Below are 19298 nucleotides of genomic sequence, written 5' to 3'. Positions count from 1 at the left end.
CATGCAAAACCCACGAAACATGACATTAGCATGCGTTACTGTTGTTAGTTTGCCTTCAAATTGGAAAAAAAATATTTCTAGATTATGTACAAGATGTAAACAAACAAAGTTTGACCTTCGTCGATTGATTTATTCGAAAGCTGCAAGAAACTCAGCTAGGTGGCGTTGGGCGACGAATGCGTTAAACTGTAAAAAAAGTCACAGGAGGATTGTGTCCGAGACACGACCGCATAGTTGACATAGGATTCCGTTAGGCAATCTGTTGATTTTGGATATGTTTGAAGAATTACATGGTCAAACTCTTTGATAATGATTTGGTGGCCCTGAATAGGGCCGTTTTGTTTGGTTGTTGGGCATTGTTTGTCCATTCCACCAGTGTTTACCGAGCGATGATGACAGAAGGATAGTAAACAGTCGTTGGATGGTGCGTATCAGGTAAAAGATACCGAAGTGGGACGAGATATGATGAAAATCGCCCTCTGTGATCCTAGACGAAATGCTTCCTGTGATATGTATGGATGAAATGAAGAAAAAAAACTCACCAATGTAATATAAGATAATTACCAATACCGAACACAATTATCAATTTTTCTCATCAGTAAAAACATGTTACTTTTATATAGAGAAAACATATTTGAAATGGAAAAGGTAATCTTCATTAATAACTTTTACTTTCTGAGTGTTTATTCAACCCAATGCGAATTTTAATTACTAATTATTTAATTACTAATACTATATGTAGAGCATATGGGAAATCACTTTTTCTAATATCTCTTCACTTTTCCAATTTTTCTCGCCGTAGAAACTTTCCTTGGCCGTTCTCGAGCGAGAACACGCCTTGGTTTTGACGTGGGACTACGTCTAACCGGAGTATATGGGGGGTAAAATAAAAACATAAACACAGAAAATGCAGGAAAAAATGAAAGATTCCGAATGCTTATAACTCGAACATTTCTTACTGGATCGGAAAGATGTTTGCATCAATTGATAGGGAATATTTCTACGCTTCTATCGCAATAATTAAAATGTTATTTTTCATTAGATAAACAATTGAATAACTTTAAAATGTTAAGCGTTATCTAAACGCCCTAGCTGCCTCATTTTGATTGGCCCGATCTACGGTTTCCCTAACACAGCCATCAAAACCAAGCAGCCTAGGGAAAATCGGCATTGCAAATACATGAAAGTATGGGGACTTTTGTTCTCACCGAAATGTGTTCCCTAACACAGACTTCAAAACCAAGCAGCGTTGGAGAGATCGACATTGGAAATACATGGAAATCGGAGGTGTTTTTGTTCCGACTGAAATGTGTTTCCCTACCACAGACTTCAAATCCATGGAGCGTGGGGAAATCGGCATTGCAAATACATGGAACTCGGGGGTATTGTTGTTCCGACTGAAATGTGAAATCGGCTCAGCAAATAAATGCAAACTGCGAGTACTTTTGTACTCGCTTACCTTTGTGCAAACTAGAATATGTTTCCTTAAAACGGTCTTCCGGGGGTACTTCTGCACTCGCATCTTTCAGAAGGAAATGTTAAATAAAATAATCGTTTGATAATTCTCCCGTTCACTTGTTTTGTCCTAGGTATCATACCAAACGTAAAAGATTGTCATTAAATTTACTTGAAACGAAGAACATAATCTATCACAATGCATGAATTGACCTTATATGGAATTATACAATCTTTTTACCCACAAAGCAAATATATTGAATTCAATTGAATTCGGTAATTGTTTCATTCAATAAAAAATTTAATCAAAACAAACAAATGATTGTTACGCTAAAATAGTCCCACGTCAACCTTGCGGTTATATCATAGATATAACCAACCCATTTTTTTTATTTATGAAAATTGAAATAAATCGTTTTATATATTAAGTCATTTTTAACACAACTGCTACCATATACAATTTTACACTTACAATTTAGCATAAATTTTTCACAATACACGATCGGTCATTGATATGAAATTTCACGAAGCAACCAACATAAAATTTTCAAATTTAAATTAATCGTATCACTAACCATACTTGCAATACAAAAATGCCCCTGACTTGCATATATTTGCAATGCCGATTTCTCCAGGCAGCTTGGTGTTGATGTCTCTGTTAGGGACCAATCAGAAGTGGGTATTTCCATTAGGATAGGGGTTGAGATTTTTCAATTGTTCGATAGTTAATTTCATGACATATATTCTTTTCTTCAATATAAAAAAATGTAATGGAGAGAAATCGATTGACGCAAAAATTTCGTCAATCCATCATGAAATTACTGAAATTGGACAATTTTTCGATTTTCAATTTGTACCGCAATATGTTCTCGAAAGACGTATTCCTACGTCAAAATTCTCGTGTGATTCTTTTTTCTTGTTCAACCTTTATTTATTATATCGTAAAAAAAAATTCATTATCTATTGTAACATTTTGGCACCTCGCATTAAAACGTTAACGTTCCCTGGCCAATAATGATGAATACGATTATCAAGCCGATACTGCTGAGCTTTTATCCTACAAATCACTCAATTTGGCTGATAAACTTGAGAGCGAATGAATTCCATGAAGATTTTTCGAACATAGCGTGAGACTACGATATACTCGCTGGTTACCACTTTGGTGTGTGTAGGTAACCATCGAACAACCGCACAACTGCACATCGTATTTTCGACGATGGTGGAGCTCGTGGGATCCACACACAAAGGGTTGAACTCGATGATTATCAAATCTACCGAGAGAGGGTCATTTATTGTAAAACCATCATGTTTGTAGATTCCATCACATTCATCTTATAATTAAGATGAAAAAAAAACAAAAAGTTGACAATCTTCGAGACTACATTTCCCGGTGCGGTGTGGGGATACTCACCTGAGCATCCAAAGCCACATTCGCAAGCTCTCTGCGCCATCGTATTAGTGTGGAGGCCGGTTGTGTGCCTTACTGATTGGAGCTTTCAATTGCCAGCCGATGATATATGCGAAAACACGGGATATGAGAAAGCAAATACTCTCGAAATGGAAAAGTCCACTCAGTATAGTTTGTACGCCGGTTAAATCGAGACGCAGCAGATTTGAGCCGTGCTGCGCACGTGAAGCCAACGTTGCGGATGTGGATTTTGTGTGCGTGTTATTGTTGTTAGTTGAACGATGTGATAATTTTGGTGTGCCACTGTTCGAACTAGAAAAAGCAGATAAAAATCGGGTTCCATCGCCACTAACCGTAGTCCCTCGGTCGCGTTCGTTCCACTTAAAGTAGTTCCTGTGGTCATCATTGGTCCTAAATGTGAGGGCAAAATATGACCTGGAATTCATCGGACGCCGTTGGTGATTGATTTGAAGTTGTTTTTCGGTGCTACACTTGTGACAGTGGATTAGAAGAAACAGTGCGGAACAAAACATATCGAACATGTCTGTTTATCTGGAAGTGAGCACTCATTGCGATGATGAATTATACGACAGTGGCAACAACATGCCGAGCCAACCAAATATATTGTCACTCCAGAGCATAACTAGTGTAAGTGCAGAGCTATTGCTCGTGAAGTTGATGAGAAATTATAGGAAAAAGAAAAATTGTGTGCCAGTTCAATTCGAGAGATGCATACAATATAATGTAATCACGAAGATAACATCGACTGCGACATCTAATCAACCTCTCCGCAAAACAATGGCAAATTGCAACGAAGCAAATGTATCATCAACTCGCGCAGGCTAAGCGCCTGGCTCTTATCTGAGCAATGAGAAACTTGAAAACCGCAGAGAGAAATACTACCCATCGTTTTGGCTTGATTTATGGGTTACATCAACGCTTACCCATTCAAAAGCAGCGGGTTTGCTTGCCTTCTGACTTCTTCTGACGATAAGGAATAACAACAAAAATTAATTGCCTCTTGAGGGTTTCCATACTGATATCTACAGTCAGTGGTTTTAGAACAAAATACTATGCTCGAAACATCGACCAAGATCGTGATGAGAATTCCTTCACACAAAAATGTTTAGCTGCAATCATTGGTGCATGCGCAAGCCAAATCTGCGCGCACACCGAACGCAATGTAAACAAAACGGTAAGGTGGGTCAAAGCTAAGATCTCATGGACATGCTTCTGTTTTCTCAACGGTTCCATTGCCGAAAAAATTATCGGGAGAGCGCGGATTGAAACAGTGAGATTTATTTATCGCTTTCGGTAATCTGTGTATAATTATTATGATCTAATTCCACGCCGAGTTACTGTGGGAAAGTGTGAGCTGCTACATAAAAAGATAATTTAAAGTTGCAAGTGTTTTATTTGGCAAATTCGAATTTTCCATAATAATTTCACACCAAAAACATCTCAAAAGTTTCGTTGAGTAACTTCGTTTTCTGTATCAGCAAATGAGCAACACAGGTTGGTCTTTGGTCTAGACTTTTTTCAACCCGCTGTCGAGATATATCGATAATCTTCCAAAATTTCAAATACAAACACCATCCTGTCCTGGTCATATTTTACCATCACCAATTCTGACCAAAGAAACTACTGTAAATGGTTCCTTTAGAACAGCTATACACAACCTGCGGCCCACCAGACTCTTTAGGTTGGCCCACCTGGCCCGGTATCATTTTGTATGTGTAAAAATCACGAAAACATAAGAAATCATTTAGGAAACATGAGATGAGAATCACGAAGTTTAACACATTACACATCTACACATTAGTTAGTTATCTAGTTAAGTGGCATTAGTAGATTAAATATCTTTTAAATACATTTAATCCGATCATAAAAATGAAAATATCGATATGAAAATATGAATATGAAATCATTACTTTTTTTATATGAAACTACGTCTTTCAATGGTACCAAATCAGAAAACTGGTCACGGTTTTCTATGAAATAATTTTACCGGTAATATTTTTAGTTACGAATGAATTTTGTTGGTTTCCATTCCAATCGAATCGGAAATTCTTCAATTTTTTTCGGTAATTTATACATTACGGTTCCCTAACCCATAAATAATTTAAAGTGAGGGAAATTGGAAGGATACACATTTTCCTATCATGTTGTCGTGGCCGAGTATGTATGAGAGAGGTACAATATTCAAATAACACTGCATATAAGACAGGCGTAAATTGGTCGCTCGAAATGCAATAGCAGCAATAGTTCTACGGACAATGTAGATAGAGATAATATTGCAATCTTAGAACCCTCGTATTCTATCCATTGAGCGTGAAACAAGCCATTCACGAATTCAAAACACAGTATTCATAATTCATCAATCATCTTGCTAACGACCAGACGACAGCGAATCTTTCGGATAACCTATTTTAAGGCTGACTGTTTAGTTGAGCTCTCCAAATTGGTCTTTTTCAAGGCTAGAGGCGAATGAACTGATGAATTTAAAAGCCTCTATAACTCAAAACATCATCATCATCATCATTCAAGTCGTCTCGCTTTAGCTATCAAACACACATAATAATTTTACTCGATTCTAAGGAAGAATGAATGATAGATATCGCACTGTATTGTGCAATTTTGTTCGGTGGGGACACCGCGTCGATTTGCATGCCGTCTGCTGAAGAGTGCTTTTGTGTTTTGCATCACATCATATTTGAATCTGTACTGGGGTGAAGTTTAAAATTTCTGAACAAGAGTGTTACGTTTGTGGTGCAAAGTTTACACCTCTTGCGTTGCGTTGCACCAGCGTTAACACCTCTTGGTCAGTTGTACAAAATAGTATGTGATTCACTTCATTCAAAAGATAAAAGGTGTATGAGTAATGCTGTTTACTAATTGACCCAAAAACTTGTTTCAAAACTGCTTCGAAAGCAAACTATTGAAATCAGAAAAATCTCAAATATGAATACCTGCTTGAAAGTCCATCGTTGGATGTCAGTGAAAGTTCTCTAAATATTGTGCTCGCCATGATCAATCTTCGTTTCTATTTTGCTATTGTCTTGAACTTTTTTTTTCGCCACAGAATGCATCTTCAGAATATGCCAGAAGCAAGCATAGTGTAGAGCGGAATCGAAGCACAAGTCAAATATTAAATAGGAGGTATGTTGGTGGTTTTCATACCGTGGAGAACATTTAACTAATGACTTATTGGAGAATTTTCGATACATTCTCAAAGTCTATTTAATATTTATTTTTTCCTGAAGAGAGCTTCTGTGAATTCAGGCGTGTGTTTGGATATATTGGTATAATGATTTTGTTTTGAATTGAAGAGGGTTTAAGCTTTCTCGGTTTATTCGCCTCTAGCCTGGGAAAAGACCAAATTGAAATACCAAACTAAACAACCCGGTCTTGAGAAATACAATTTGGAACATTGCTGCTTGGATGACTGACAAATCATGAATGACTGATTTGTGATTTTTTTTTTAATGGTGATTTCATTGTTTTCGGGTTGAAAGTAAGGTATTTTTCAATGTTGAGAGTTGTATTCTTCGGTGTAAAACTGAAATTGAAATTTTGTTTCAATGGTATTGCTTTCGCCTCCGTAGCCACCACATAATAGGTTCGGTTCGAATTTTCTGTTACCATTCTGCGTGTGCTGAGATGTTTCGTTCTGCGATGGAAATGTAATTTTGCTATGAGATACTGAAATACTACCCAAATATTAAAAAAGTTAAGTATTTCAGTTTTAGTGCCCTAAACAGCGAGCAATCAACAGTTCATATTGATGCTTAGAATTAATTAGACAATCTACTCAAAACGTTCCGCAAAGCGTTGGCGCTCCTCACTCAGTGAAACCATTCATTCTTCGGCCCTTGTCATTGCTATTAAATATTTGTATCAAAGAGTTTTTTTATTGAATTCCTTCAATGTAATAATTTCATAGTTCTATGTTAAAAGTCCGGTCGTGTCCAGAACATAACCCTTCTTCATTTATCTTTTTTCTTTGCGGCCCGCAACACCATGACTAACACGTGTTTGTGTCCCTTATGGAAAAAAAGGCTGAGTACCGCTGCTTTAGAATGTTAGGGCAACCCAGGGTTTCCAGGTGTGACCAAATGATTTAATGCATTGATTAAGTACTTCAGGTAGCATTTATTTGATAAAATAACAGGTCTGTAGTGTAGTGTTTTTTGATAATTAAATATATTTCTGCTGTCCAATTGTTATAGGACTATTTTGAATTTAACACCAAATCATGGAAAATTTTGATGCTTTTTCAGATTATTGATGAAATTTCTGATTTTAATAATCAGTTACCTAATCTTTTCAGTTAAGTATTTCGGCATACGATTTACCTATTCTATCCTAGATAGATACGATGCTAGATGCGAATGAACTGAGAAGTTTGAAGCCTCTCTGAAACAATCAACCAACCAACAAATCTCCAAAATCGCAGCCTCCAGTTTTTCTATTGGGTTCAAGTTCGAGTATCGAGCCGACCAGTCCGGCAAATTTATTTTCAGGTCCTTGGATCACTGTTTGGTTTTCGAGTACAGAAGTACCCGCTGCTTGCATCTATTTTGCAATGCCGATTTCCTCAGGCTGCATGGTTTTGAAGTCTGTGTTAGGGAAAAATTCCGATTTCCAGAAACGCAACCGAGTACAAAAGTACCCGCAGCTTGCATCTATGCCGATTTCCACAGGCTCCGTGGTTTTGAAGTCTGTATTAGTGAACCATCCAACCATTCCATCGATCGTACCTCAATCGTTGCGCAATCATAACTGAGTGGATCGGTTCGGTTCGGTTTTTGATTATGTAGACTTTGAACTTTTTGAGTTCATTCGTCTCTAGCATTGGAAAACTTTACTCTACACCTGCACTACACATCCACCCTCATTGCCTTGAGAAAGACACTCGATCCCTCTTTGTTCAGCTCGTCCAGCAACGATGTTGTCCAGTCGGTGTGCACACAAAGAATGTGTGGATTTCCGAACGGCACTCGCTTATATACCGATTGGTGTGATTTCAATAACCTGTTTTGAAAGCAATTTTAGGGTTATTGAAACAAGTTTTTGGATCAAAGAGTGACAAGCATATAACGTGTAGGCATTTTATCTTTCGAATGAAGTTGTTATCATACCATTTCGTTCAGTTGTTTAGGAGCTACTAACTCTCAAAATCTCGTTCTCCGGCGTAACGCTTTCGTTTTAGGAATGGAAGACGTTGTCCTACGTAAAAATCTGTACCAAAAATCTGAACCATCGAAAATGTTATATATATATATATATATATATATATATATATATATATATATTTTATTTCCAGACAAATCTGTACGTGTGGCAACACTGCATGCAGGTAATATTTCTCATTGACCGATCTACCCTGTGGAAAGAATTCGTAGAAAACTATAAGAGCCCCCGCATACTACCATCTTTCTGTCAACCAACAGTTTGGTCGGGTCGGCCCTTTGGTGCAAAAACCGACCCAACTGAGTCGGCGTAATGTGCGCACATGCATACCTCTCCGTACTGATTAAGATGCCGACCAAACTATCGGCCGACAAATCAGTCTGCAGTCTGCGGGGGATCTAAGTGAAACTATTTGACCGAACTTGGCGCTCTTTTTTCGATCCTAGCACGTGCGCCAGCTCAAATAGGGATGATTGAGCTTTGGTTTCCATGTCATAACCAGAAACTCATGATTCGTCACCAGTTATAACCCTGGGGAACAAATTCGGGTCTTCACAGTCAGAGTCCAACAGCTTCTTAGTAATGTTGATGCGATGCTGATAATGATCAAAATTGTCTAATTATGATATGAATTGCGCGGCGACCCGTCTCATGCCCAAATCATTGGTAAAGATCGAATGAAACAAGCCAATCGATATGTTTAGGTCCTCAACAACTTCTTTAACGATGATTCGACATAGGCCAATACTATTTTCTTCACATCATCTAAATTGAGTGAACACGACCGAACCAGTCAGCATAAGTGTGGGACATGAGTACCTACATAAAACCACAAAAAAAACAAAAATCGATTATAAGTAACCCACGAAAATTCAAAATTAGCGACATTTTGACCTGAGTGACACGTTCCCACGCGGCAGGGAATATGTTGAAGAGTTTTTTTCTTCTGTGGCCGGCAGATTAAAATTCACACTGAATGCAATGGTGTGGCTAAAACATAACGAGGTTACAAAAGAGGTCATACATGAACTGTAGTAATGTATGACTGACTCAACCAAACTAGTTGAAATAATTATAGACATGAAATCATCGTCTGCACGCAAATACAAGTAAAGAATCAATAAACCAACTGTTGGGATAAATCACGTGTGAAACACGTTTTAAAATGCATTTCATTTTTAATATAACAACACTTTAACAATTGAAAAAAAAATCGTGGTAATATTCAACTGTATATTAACCGTTTGAGTGCGGTGCAAATTTTGCAAGCATATACCAAAATTGCGGATGAGTTTGGGTACATTTAAAAAAAACTAATAATCGTTGATAACTGATTAGGTCGCAAAAGTAGAGTAAAAACACGTCAGAAATGGTATTTAAAAAATTTATCAACATTAACTTAATTATGTGTACAATCCATGCCAAACTAGGGTGGTTCGAAAAACCAAATTTTTCCCTTTTTTCCTAAAATATTTTTTTTCTTCTAAAATTCAATGAATGAAATGGTTCTATATTTTATTAATAGCTTTGGGACCAATGGAGTTATGTTCTTCTTTTATTTTTTTCTTGAAAGCTGAGGATTTTTTACATAACATTGACATTTACATCCAAAAATGATAGAGGTGTTTTTTTGTTTTTGAGTTATTGAGTATTGAGTTTTATCAGGGTTGCTAACAAAAATTCTCAAAAATCAGGAAGAATGCAAATAAAAATCAGGAAAAATCAGGATAGCTCAAATTGGTTTGTCCAGATAGTTCGTGTCGATTTCGAGAAACAAAAGAATCATTTGTATAGGCAGACTTGCATATATATTTTTTTGGCAGACTTATCTCACTTCTTAACTAGCCGAACCTAGCCAGAATTTTCACCTTCCCCCGGGCTTCTGAATGCCAAAGGGGGACTAGGCTCTGCGGAATGCATGTATCTGCATGCTCGTGCTGTTTCAGTCCTGACCGAGAAATTGTCGGACAATCGCGCAGGTGCTAAGGATGACCGACTTTTGGATGCCGGCCAATTCCTTCTCCATATTCAACACCTTTAGCGCTTCCAGAAGTGTCTTCGGGACAATTCCAGTTCCAGAGAGAACGACTGGAACAATTCTTGGGACCTCCCTTAGCCCCCACAGTTCCTTGAGCTCCACGGCCAATGGTCGGTACTTGCAGATTTTGCGACCGTGGGTCTCCTCCAGATTCTGGTTCAGTGGAATAGCGACATCGATGATGGTGACTTTGCGGTCGCTCTTGTCGTAAACCATTATATCTGGGCGGTTGTGGTGGATCGAGAGGTCGGTCAGAACAGTGCGATCCCAGTACAGCTTGAAACGGTCATTTTCCAGGACAGGTGCAGGCAGGTACCGGTAGTTTGGTACGTTGTCTTCCAGTAGAGCACATTGGAGCGCCAGTTGTCGATGAACAATACGGGCCACGTTGTTGTGGCGCTCGGTGTAGGCTGCGTTGGCCAAAACGGGACAGCCTCCCATAATGTGCTCTATGTTTTCACCTGGTTGATGGCATATCCGGCAAATGTCATCAACGTCTTGATGCCAGACGTACCGCCTGCAGTTTCTCGTCGGCATTATCCTGTCCTGGATGGCTATCATGTCGGCTTCTACTACTGAAGAGAGTTCACCACGCGTTAGCCACAGATTAGATGCGGCCTTGTCGACGTGTGGCCGGTCCAGTTGATGGGGGTGGGCACCATGCACTGCCTTCTGCTTCCAAGCTGCAATCTTCTCCTCCACTGTCTGCAGATTGCAGTTGAGTTGGTACTCCGCTTGCGCCAAGTGCAGAGCGCTGTATCCTCTGTCGGCGGCGCAGACAGACCGGTATAGCGCGTTTTGGTTGGCGCGTTCTGCGAAGTACTCGCGCAGTTGTCGTACCTGGGCAACACACAGTGCAGATATGTCGACTATTCCAAGTCCCCCTTCTTTGCGTGGCAGTGAAACTCTCTCCAGTGCCGATTGAGGATGATGCATTCCGGCCTCTTTAAATGCTTTCCTCATCCTCCTCTCAAGGTCCTCTAGGTCAGTTTTGCTCCATTTGACTACACCAAAACTGAAGGTCAGCAGGGGAACCGCGAATGTGTTGATCGCGCGTACCTTGTTCCCCGCGTTGAGGAAAGTCCTCAGGACACAGTTCACTCGACTCAAGAACTTGTCTCGCAGCTCCGTCTTGATGTCGGAGTGGCGAATCCCGGTGAGCTGTCGGAATCCAAGATATTTATAGGATTCGCCACGAACCATGTCTCTTATGAACTCGCCGTCATAGACCTCGTAACCTCCGGATTCGGTAAGCTGCCCTTTCAGCAGATGGACACAGCGGCACTTGTCAAGGCCGAACTCCATGCAGATGTCCCTGCTTATGTATTCGACAACCCGGATAGCTACACCTAGACGCTGACGTGAATCAGCGTAGACCTTGAGATCATCCATGTAGAAGGTATGGGTCACTTCTTCGTGGGCGCCGTCGCCATACCTTATTTTATAGCCATGACCGTTTCTATTGAGCGTCCTACTGAGGGGGTTCAGTGCCAGACAAAACCAAAGCGGGCTGAAAGAGTCGCCTTGGAATATCCCCCTCTTTATCTGCAGCGTTCTAGACTGCAACACATTTTCCCCATCACTGAGGTGCAGAGACGTACTCCACTGCCTCATCGCATGCTGCAGGAACCTAACGACGACGGGATCAATTTTGTAGAGCTCCAATACCCGGACGAGAAACGAGTGAGGTATGGAGTCATAAGCCTTCCTGTAATCGATGTAGGCCATACATAGGTTCCGCTGGTTATATACCGCCTGGCCGACTATGGCTGCGTCGATGATGGCCTGGTCTTTGCAGCCATGCGTATTTTTCCTGCATCCTTTCTGCTCTTCTGCGATGATGTGATGCTGTTCGCAGTGAGCAGAAAATTTGGCGGTAATTATGCTGCTCAGTATTTTGTACAGACTCGATAGGCACGTTATCGGTCTGTACTTTGATGGGATCAATGTGTTGCTGTCTTTCGGGAGGAGGAAGGTGACGCGACGGGTGGCGAATTCAGGAAGGTTGTGTGGGTCACGTAGCACCTTGTTGAAGCACTCAGCTATCTTTGGATGTGCGACGGTTAGCTTCTTGTGCCAGAAGTTCTGAACACCATCGGGGCCCGGTGCTGCCCAGTTCCTCAGGTACCGCGAGGCTTCGCGGACATCGTTCTCTCCGACGATGATAGCTGGCATCTCTCCAATTTCACCACAACTCTCCTCCTCCCGTCTTAACCACATTTGCCCGTCGCGATGTTCTACTGGGGTCTCCCAAATACCAGCCCAGAAGTTCGTCACATCGCTAATATCTGGCAAACCTTCGCGGTAGTCGGGCTTCTCGTCGCTAATGTGGTCGTAGAACGCTTTCTCGTTATCTCTGAACATCCGATTTTGTTCCTGGCGCTTTGCAGAGTCAGAGTAACGTTTCAGCCGTTTTGTAAGGACACTCAATTGCTGTACCAGTGTGTCGAGTTTTTCCGTCAGCTGGTGAGCTCCCAGCTGGCGAAGTTCAGTAGGCCGCACGATCACAGCAACTTGGCGACATAATTTCACCGATCTGCTGCCTCTTTTGTACGCCATCAGTCTTCCAATTGCGGCGCGCTTGTTTAGGATCCGTTGCTCCAATCTCCTTCGCCATGGAGGCTCACGCCTTTCACGGAGATGTTGGAGCAGTCCGCCTCTTGGCCTAATACGGTATCCTAAACTTTTGGCGGTCGCCACAGCAGCACAGTAAACTTTCAGTTGCAGCTCCTCCATGTTCTCAGCATCAACCAAGTGCAGCGGAAGAACGTGCTCGTTCATGAGCTTTACTGCACTTGTCAGCCTGCGGGAATGCTGCAACTTCGGGATCCTGGGGCGCGACAAAGGGTCCGTGTCGCGGAACTGTGAGATCGCCTCGTCGTAATGGAAGACCAAATCGCGTAGTAGTTGTTGATCTGGCTGTGGATCTTCCGGCTCAGGGGGTTGTTGTACTGTGGCCTCCACTGGTGCTGATTCTCGTGCCCCACTCGCGAATGAATTGCTCAGCCGTACTGAACTTCGTCTCGACACATCGCTTGCTCTGCTTGTTCTGGAGCTTAGTTCTCTCTGCACCTGCTGCTTGATCTCGTCGACTTGCGTTTGGGAGAACATATTGTTGCGTACAATCGCTCTACGCCTCGCGTTCATCGCGTTTTGGTCAAGCCTCCCGACGAACTCTGGATACGCTTCCTCGAACATTGCGAGTATTCGAGGGCGACCGCTCAAGTCCGTCTCCAAAGCAGTGCAGATGTAATAGGCGCGGATCACGAATTCGTTCATTTCGTGTGTCCACATGATCCGTCGCCTAGTAGTACCCACAAGTGTGGACGACTGTCGTCTGACAGTCGCAACACGCCTCGTAGGCGCAGCGTTTCGTTGGTGATGTCGATGGCTGCTGTTTCCGTGTGGCGGTAGCTCTTCGGGTTGAACCCGGCTGGTGGCCCGCTCTTGCACCTCGCCCTCCAGCCGCTGGCCGCTTGCTCTTACTCCCGGACCAGCTCCAGTTCGGGGACCCTCCTCGGGCGATCGCATTCTAAGTATTCTTCGTGAACGTAGCTCCATTTTCTGGGTGTATCTCCTTTGCACGGGAGACAGCGGGTTGGCAAGGCCTCCATGACCCGGGAGGTCTTCCCCGGGAGAGATATAGCGCTCTGACTCGCTCGCACCCCCTCACTTAGCCACTTTCGACAACCGTTCTCGGAGCCAAGACCAGGTGTGTGTTTCCAGTTCACGCCCGATCTAAAAATGTCGTCATATGATCTTCGTGGAGGCGTGAGATAGGAACATTTGAGACCAACCAGTAGGCTCCTACCCTAGTGTTGATCCCCATTTGAGAACCTCATCCCCTATTTTATTATTAATTTATTATTCTACATTCTTATTATTTTGTTCTACAATATCCGTCGTCTTCCACGCAGTTTAAAAATTCTGTCCTCCTAGAACATGTTTATTTTCTCGTATTGTTTCTGCTAGCTATTAAGTTGAAGTCCTTGGCATTGAGAGAATATTGCAGGGATCTTTTGATTACGTATATATTTTCCTCAAAAACCTACAGCATCACTACATTGAATTGCAGTGAAATCAATATTCAAAATTTCTTTGAATTCTTCGTCCACACTTTGGAATGAAGCATATGAGCATATCAGCAGTGGATGAACTGTTGATTTTTTTTTATTTTGATGTTGTTTGATTCGATTATAGATACATTTACTATAGTTTCATCATTGAATTTATTCTACTTTCAATCTGACGAGCAAATGTTATAGCGAATTATATTATATTGACCTCGAATTCAAAAATCTCCTCTTGAGTAATATTATACTCTAAAATGTATTCATATATCAATAACTCTGCGGCTACACGTACATACATATCATACAAGGTAAAGTTGTTCTCGATATTATTTCTTAAATTCGCCAATATTCTGGTTTCTTAAAATTATCAAACTCTGTTTTGAAAAGCCTCGAAATATTTGTGCGTAGTAAAAATGTTTCGGGATTCTCGCTCTGGAGGAGCTTATTCAGCCGATTTTCAACGATCATACATATTGACAAAAAAGTTTGCTACGGCTTTGTATCAGAAGAATTCAATTTAATGTTAGCATTATGCATGTGCGGACTGGAGAGCTATTATTGCCGTTCTCATTTCCAACCAGGAAAACTTTGAGAAGGATCCCAGTATATTTTTTAATTATAATTTTCATTCTGATAAAGTAAAAAGTACAAAAATCAGGATAAATCGGGATTATTTCTGAAAAATCTGGATAAATTAAGTGTTTGTCAGGATATCAGGGTACGTGCCAGAAAGTCTGGGAAATCCTGAAAAATCAGGAAGGTTGGCATCTCTGCACCCAAAGTTTATTTTTAGTTCATGTTATGGCATCCCGATTTATTACATTAAATGAGCTAAAAAATAACAGAGAATGTTCTACTCCCCAATACATATATATCATTTGTATAATATATATGCTAGAGCCAATATGAGCGAACGAAACAGGACACACATTTAAATGAAAGCATATGAAAGTTTTTCGTATAGGTTGCTAAATACACGGCCCAGACAGAGAAAGATTTATTCTCGTCCATGTTCTTCTTTATCCTGTTCTTCTTTATCCTCCTGGAAAACACTTTCCAACTTCATTTTATGATGATATGTAATATTATCACACTTCCGTATATCAGCACTGGCAGCTATATGGATAGCGATGTCGTGTAAATTAGCTTTGCATTCCAGCCGGCCTTGGTTCTCGATCCCCATTGACGTCGTATGAATTTTTTTTTTGCACAATCTCAAATAAAATGAGAAAAGAAAACAGAAAGAGATGTCTGCTCGCATACATACAAAACTTTTTTTAAGCTTTGAAAACAGCTCATTATTTGTGCATTTCACCCAGATGAACACAAAACGGCATCTTTTCTGCCAAAGATAAAATGTTTTCTGCTAACGCTAGTTTGGGTGTGATTATGATACAATGAAAGCTCTGAACAAATAAAACAAATAATATTTTTCAATATTCATAATTTTATTTCTGCTCATTAATCATTTAAAAATACAAAAATTATATAAACGAAAGAAAAGTATTAAAACTAAAAAAGTTAGAAGCGTGTGAAGTGGGAACGGCCATGGAACGCTTCGTCACTATTCCTGGCTTCTTCGCATTAAAATTGATTTCATTCAACAAGCCACATTTACCCGCAGTATCTGTATGCTGGGTAAGGAAGTGGCGGGTAAAATTATCTACATCCAAAGTCTGCTGTACGTAGGAGCATTCTTTGTTTTTAATTAGTATAAGAATGGGATTTAATGAAAATTCACTGCAAGCGATGAATATTATTTTGACTTCCGTGATAATCATCTCAAATTATTGACAGTAAGGAAGGTGCGCGAACGCAGGTTTATTTAAATTCATTCGTGCTGTTTTCATTCAATATAGTAAACAAAGTTCACGCATCCTTGACATGATTGAAATGAACTCTTGCGTTACACTCACTATGAGAGATATGATGTTGTGTTTCAGCAGAAGAGAATTCACCAGACAGTGGGAAAAAGCTAATTCTTACTGTCGTGAATAAATTTTGATAATTTATGCCACTGGCCAGTATTATTGCCCTTTTCACGACACTAGTCCATATTTTTCATGATGAATGAATTCGCATTATGCAGCACAATTAATTCATTAAACAATGTTGTCTTTTTAGTACCCATTTCGAACCTTTAAATTATGTCCAATTTATTTTTAGCGTTGAGGATTTTCGTGTATTTCAACTTATTTTGGGCAGTGAATGTTTTCGAAGTGAAACAAACGATACTTCAAGTTATTGCCAGAATTTGATATCAAAAGCTTTTTCCGTATAACAATTGGGCAAGCAATAGATCCATTTTTAAATTTATTGCAAATTTTATGCAATTTTATTCTTTTTCTATATGACTGGATTCTTGTACAATAATTCTTCGATTAATATGTTTGAATAAGCTTTCTTTTATGATTTGAATTTCTGTTTTTGTAAGTATCCGAAAATTGAAATCAGTTGGGCGTGAACAGATGTTCACATTTGATTAAACCTTATAATACACAACATAGACTATTTACGTTCGTAGGCACTGACATTGACACATACACACACTCCACACATGAGTGGAGTGAAATTGAAAATTGTCGCAATAGAGAATGTTACATTTCAGTAAATAGAAGCAATAATGTGCTTATAGGGAAAGGTCGTTATAGAGAAATGTCGCCATAACGAAAAGAATTTCTATGCGATTTTGAAGGAACCTTTGGACATGTCGTTATAGAGAGATTTGTCGCTATAAAGGTTGTCGTTATAGAGTTGGATGACCTCCCTTCCGATAACACTTTCGTCGCCCCGTCACCCTGATATGGGTGACACTTTCCTCGTTCAAATTGAATAGGATTTTTAAAATGAATTTGATAGAATAGGCACCTAAGTGTAACTTCAGGATATGAAGAAACATAATAAAATAATAACCATATCATTATAATGTATACTATACTTTTTATTAATTTATAGTGCGGATGGTTTGTACTGCAGCTTTTTGCGAAACCCATATAGTATGACTTAGGCATATGTTATTGTTGTCAATTCATCTTTAAGTTAAATAAAATATTGCTAGATCAAGTAAAAGTTGTCTACAAACTAAGTTTGATCTTTTTTTAATAATTTATCCGCAAGTTGGGTTCCGGATGAAACTCAGAAAGGTCGCTTTGGGCGAGGAACGTGTTAAGGGCGACCCCACTGGTTCACAGTGGTTCCGACAGGATTGCTGATTCCAAAAATAATACAAATCGTGTTTTGATTATTGGCACGTCTCAACTTATCGACTGATACAGTCCGCTTAAAGATGAGTATCTCGTCGCTTTGTTATTCATTCTTCAATCGTAATTTTGCAACCGTTCCGATAAACATTCATTAAATTGATAGATCTCGACAGAAAGGCGAATATTGCCTCACAATGAGCAAATTCCCCTATCCCATTCGAGTCATTCAGCTTTATCTTCGCGGGTGACTACTGATTAGCACCTTTTCACCTGGAACAGCCCCAACGTAGCACATGACTTTGGTGAAAAAAAATGAATGTGTCACGCTGGTGGGGTGGGCTGCGATTCGTTTCGTTGTCAATGGTCTAATATACAGCACAAACAACGACACTCGCTCAAATCTGCAAAATGTTCCACTGTTTGTGATGAAAATGACGCGTAATAATACCGAATGCAGGTATGCTAATCGGTAAACAGGCTAAACTTTCGTATGCACAAAAACATCAGTTTTTGATTGTGGTAAATGCTGTTTATTGAATCAAAAACACACCTACCTTTTGTCTTTAAATGTCAGAAGACATTTCGCTCACCTCTGTATCCTGTTCATCGTTTCAGCCGACGAATCCTCGGTGCTTATTCAACACTAGTCCTAAGACCAATGAAACCTATGGAAAGTCTGAAAAGCGAAAACTGCTTTGGGCTATTGCCTTCACCTTGGTCTTTATGGTAAAATGGTCACAATTGACAAGAAATTGTAGATAACATTATCATACTGCTTTAGGTCGCGGAATTCCTTGGCGGGTACTTTTCCGGTAGCTTGGCCATCATGACCGATGCTGCCCATCTGATGTCCGACTGTATAAGTTTTCTGATATCGGTTATCTCGATTTGGTTCTCGAACAAAGCTCCTAACGACAAAATGTCCTTCGGATACAGACGAATAGGTAAAAAAGAACTGTCCTTTACGCATATCTGTAATGGAATTTGTAGAAAAATATTAAAAATTATGAGCAACTATCTATTTTGGTTTCACTTCCATAGAAGTCGTCGGTGCCTTGCTGTCGATTTTTGGCATCTGGGCGCTCACTGCCGTCCTGGTATTTATGTCAATGCAGCGTTTGATAGCCGAGGATTTCGAAATTGACGCAGACACCATGATAATCGTGGCCATCCTAGGTGTCGTTATGAACATTGCCACCGCCTTCATCCTCCATGGATCGTGCAATGTTATTCCACACTTACACCACGGCCATTCCCATGGCCATGCACATTCCCACCTTCACTCACACTCACAAACCCATCTGCTGTCGTCAACGTGCACACCGGCATCGACTCCACGCATTTGCTCACGGTCGGGATCTCCTTGTAGGAAAAAAGTACGTCCCAAGCTGGAGAAGCTGAAAACAGGTAACGACAAAGTGATGGAGCAACTAACCATTCCAAATTTAGCACCAAGTCCGAGCAGCAGCCCGCGACCTTCGATTTCTAACAGTAGGAACAATTCTTTCGCAATCAGTCCCTCATCGCCGAGCCCTAATCTGGAGAAAATGTTGACTATGGCGAAGAAGAAACTCAACACAGAAGATTTGCGACAGCGGATGAGTATCGATGTAACGCTGAGTTCACCCGATCTCATAAGCTCCAGTAGATTCCTCTACAACAGAATCGACACCGACGACGATTTTTCACTGTGCCCGAATCGGAGGGGTAGCGTAGAAAGTACCAAATCCTCAAGTAGTGAAGAGCGTTCCACCTGCGAATCGCCGAAGGACGAGAACCTCAATGTGCGAGCCGCCATCATCCACGTGATTGGTGATTTTATCCAAAGTATTGGCGTGTTGATCGCTGCCATCATAATTAAGTTTGCCGTAAGTATACTCGTCCAGAATAGTTTGCGAAAAATCTTCGGAAATGGTAATGAATCTTTC

At 40.4% G+C, this 19298-nt stretch overlaps 1 protein-coding gene across 1 annotated transcript in view; it reads left to right on the top strand.

The window, feature by feature from the left end:
• The first annotated feature begins 3013 nt into the window (after positions 1 to 3013).
• Positions 3014 to 19298, top strand: part of LOC129778922 (proton-coupled zinc antiporter SLC30A2-like) — a 16776-nt gene continuing 491 nt past the window's right edge. The window contains exons 1-4 of the mRNA XM_055786098.1: positions 3014 to 3511; positions 17986 to 18096; positions 18152 to 18314; positions 18412 to 19238. Coding sequence (XP_055642073.1) covers positions 3404 to 3511; positions 17986 to 18096; positions 18152 to 18314; positions 18412 to 19238 — 1209 coding nt within the window. The 5' untranslated portion in view covers positions 3014 to 3403. The remainder of the gene's footprint in view (positions 3512 to 17985; positions 18097 to 18151; positions 18315 to 18411; positions 19239 to 19298) is intronic.

The sequence above is a fragment of the Toxorhynchites rutilus genome, chromosome 3 (assembly GCF_029784135.1).
Source record: "Toxorhynchites rutilus septentrionalis strain SRP chromosome 3, ASM2978413v1, whole genome shotgun sequence".
In the NCBI taxonomy this organism is placed as follows: domain Eukaryota; kingdom Metazoa; phylum Arthropoda; class Insecta; order Diptera; family Culicidae; genus Toxorhynchites; species Toxorhynchites rutilus.
This window is presented reverse-complemented; position numbering and strand designations above follow the sequence as displayed.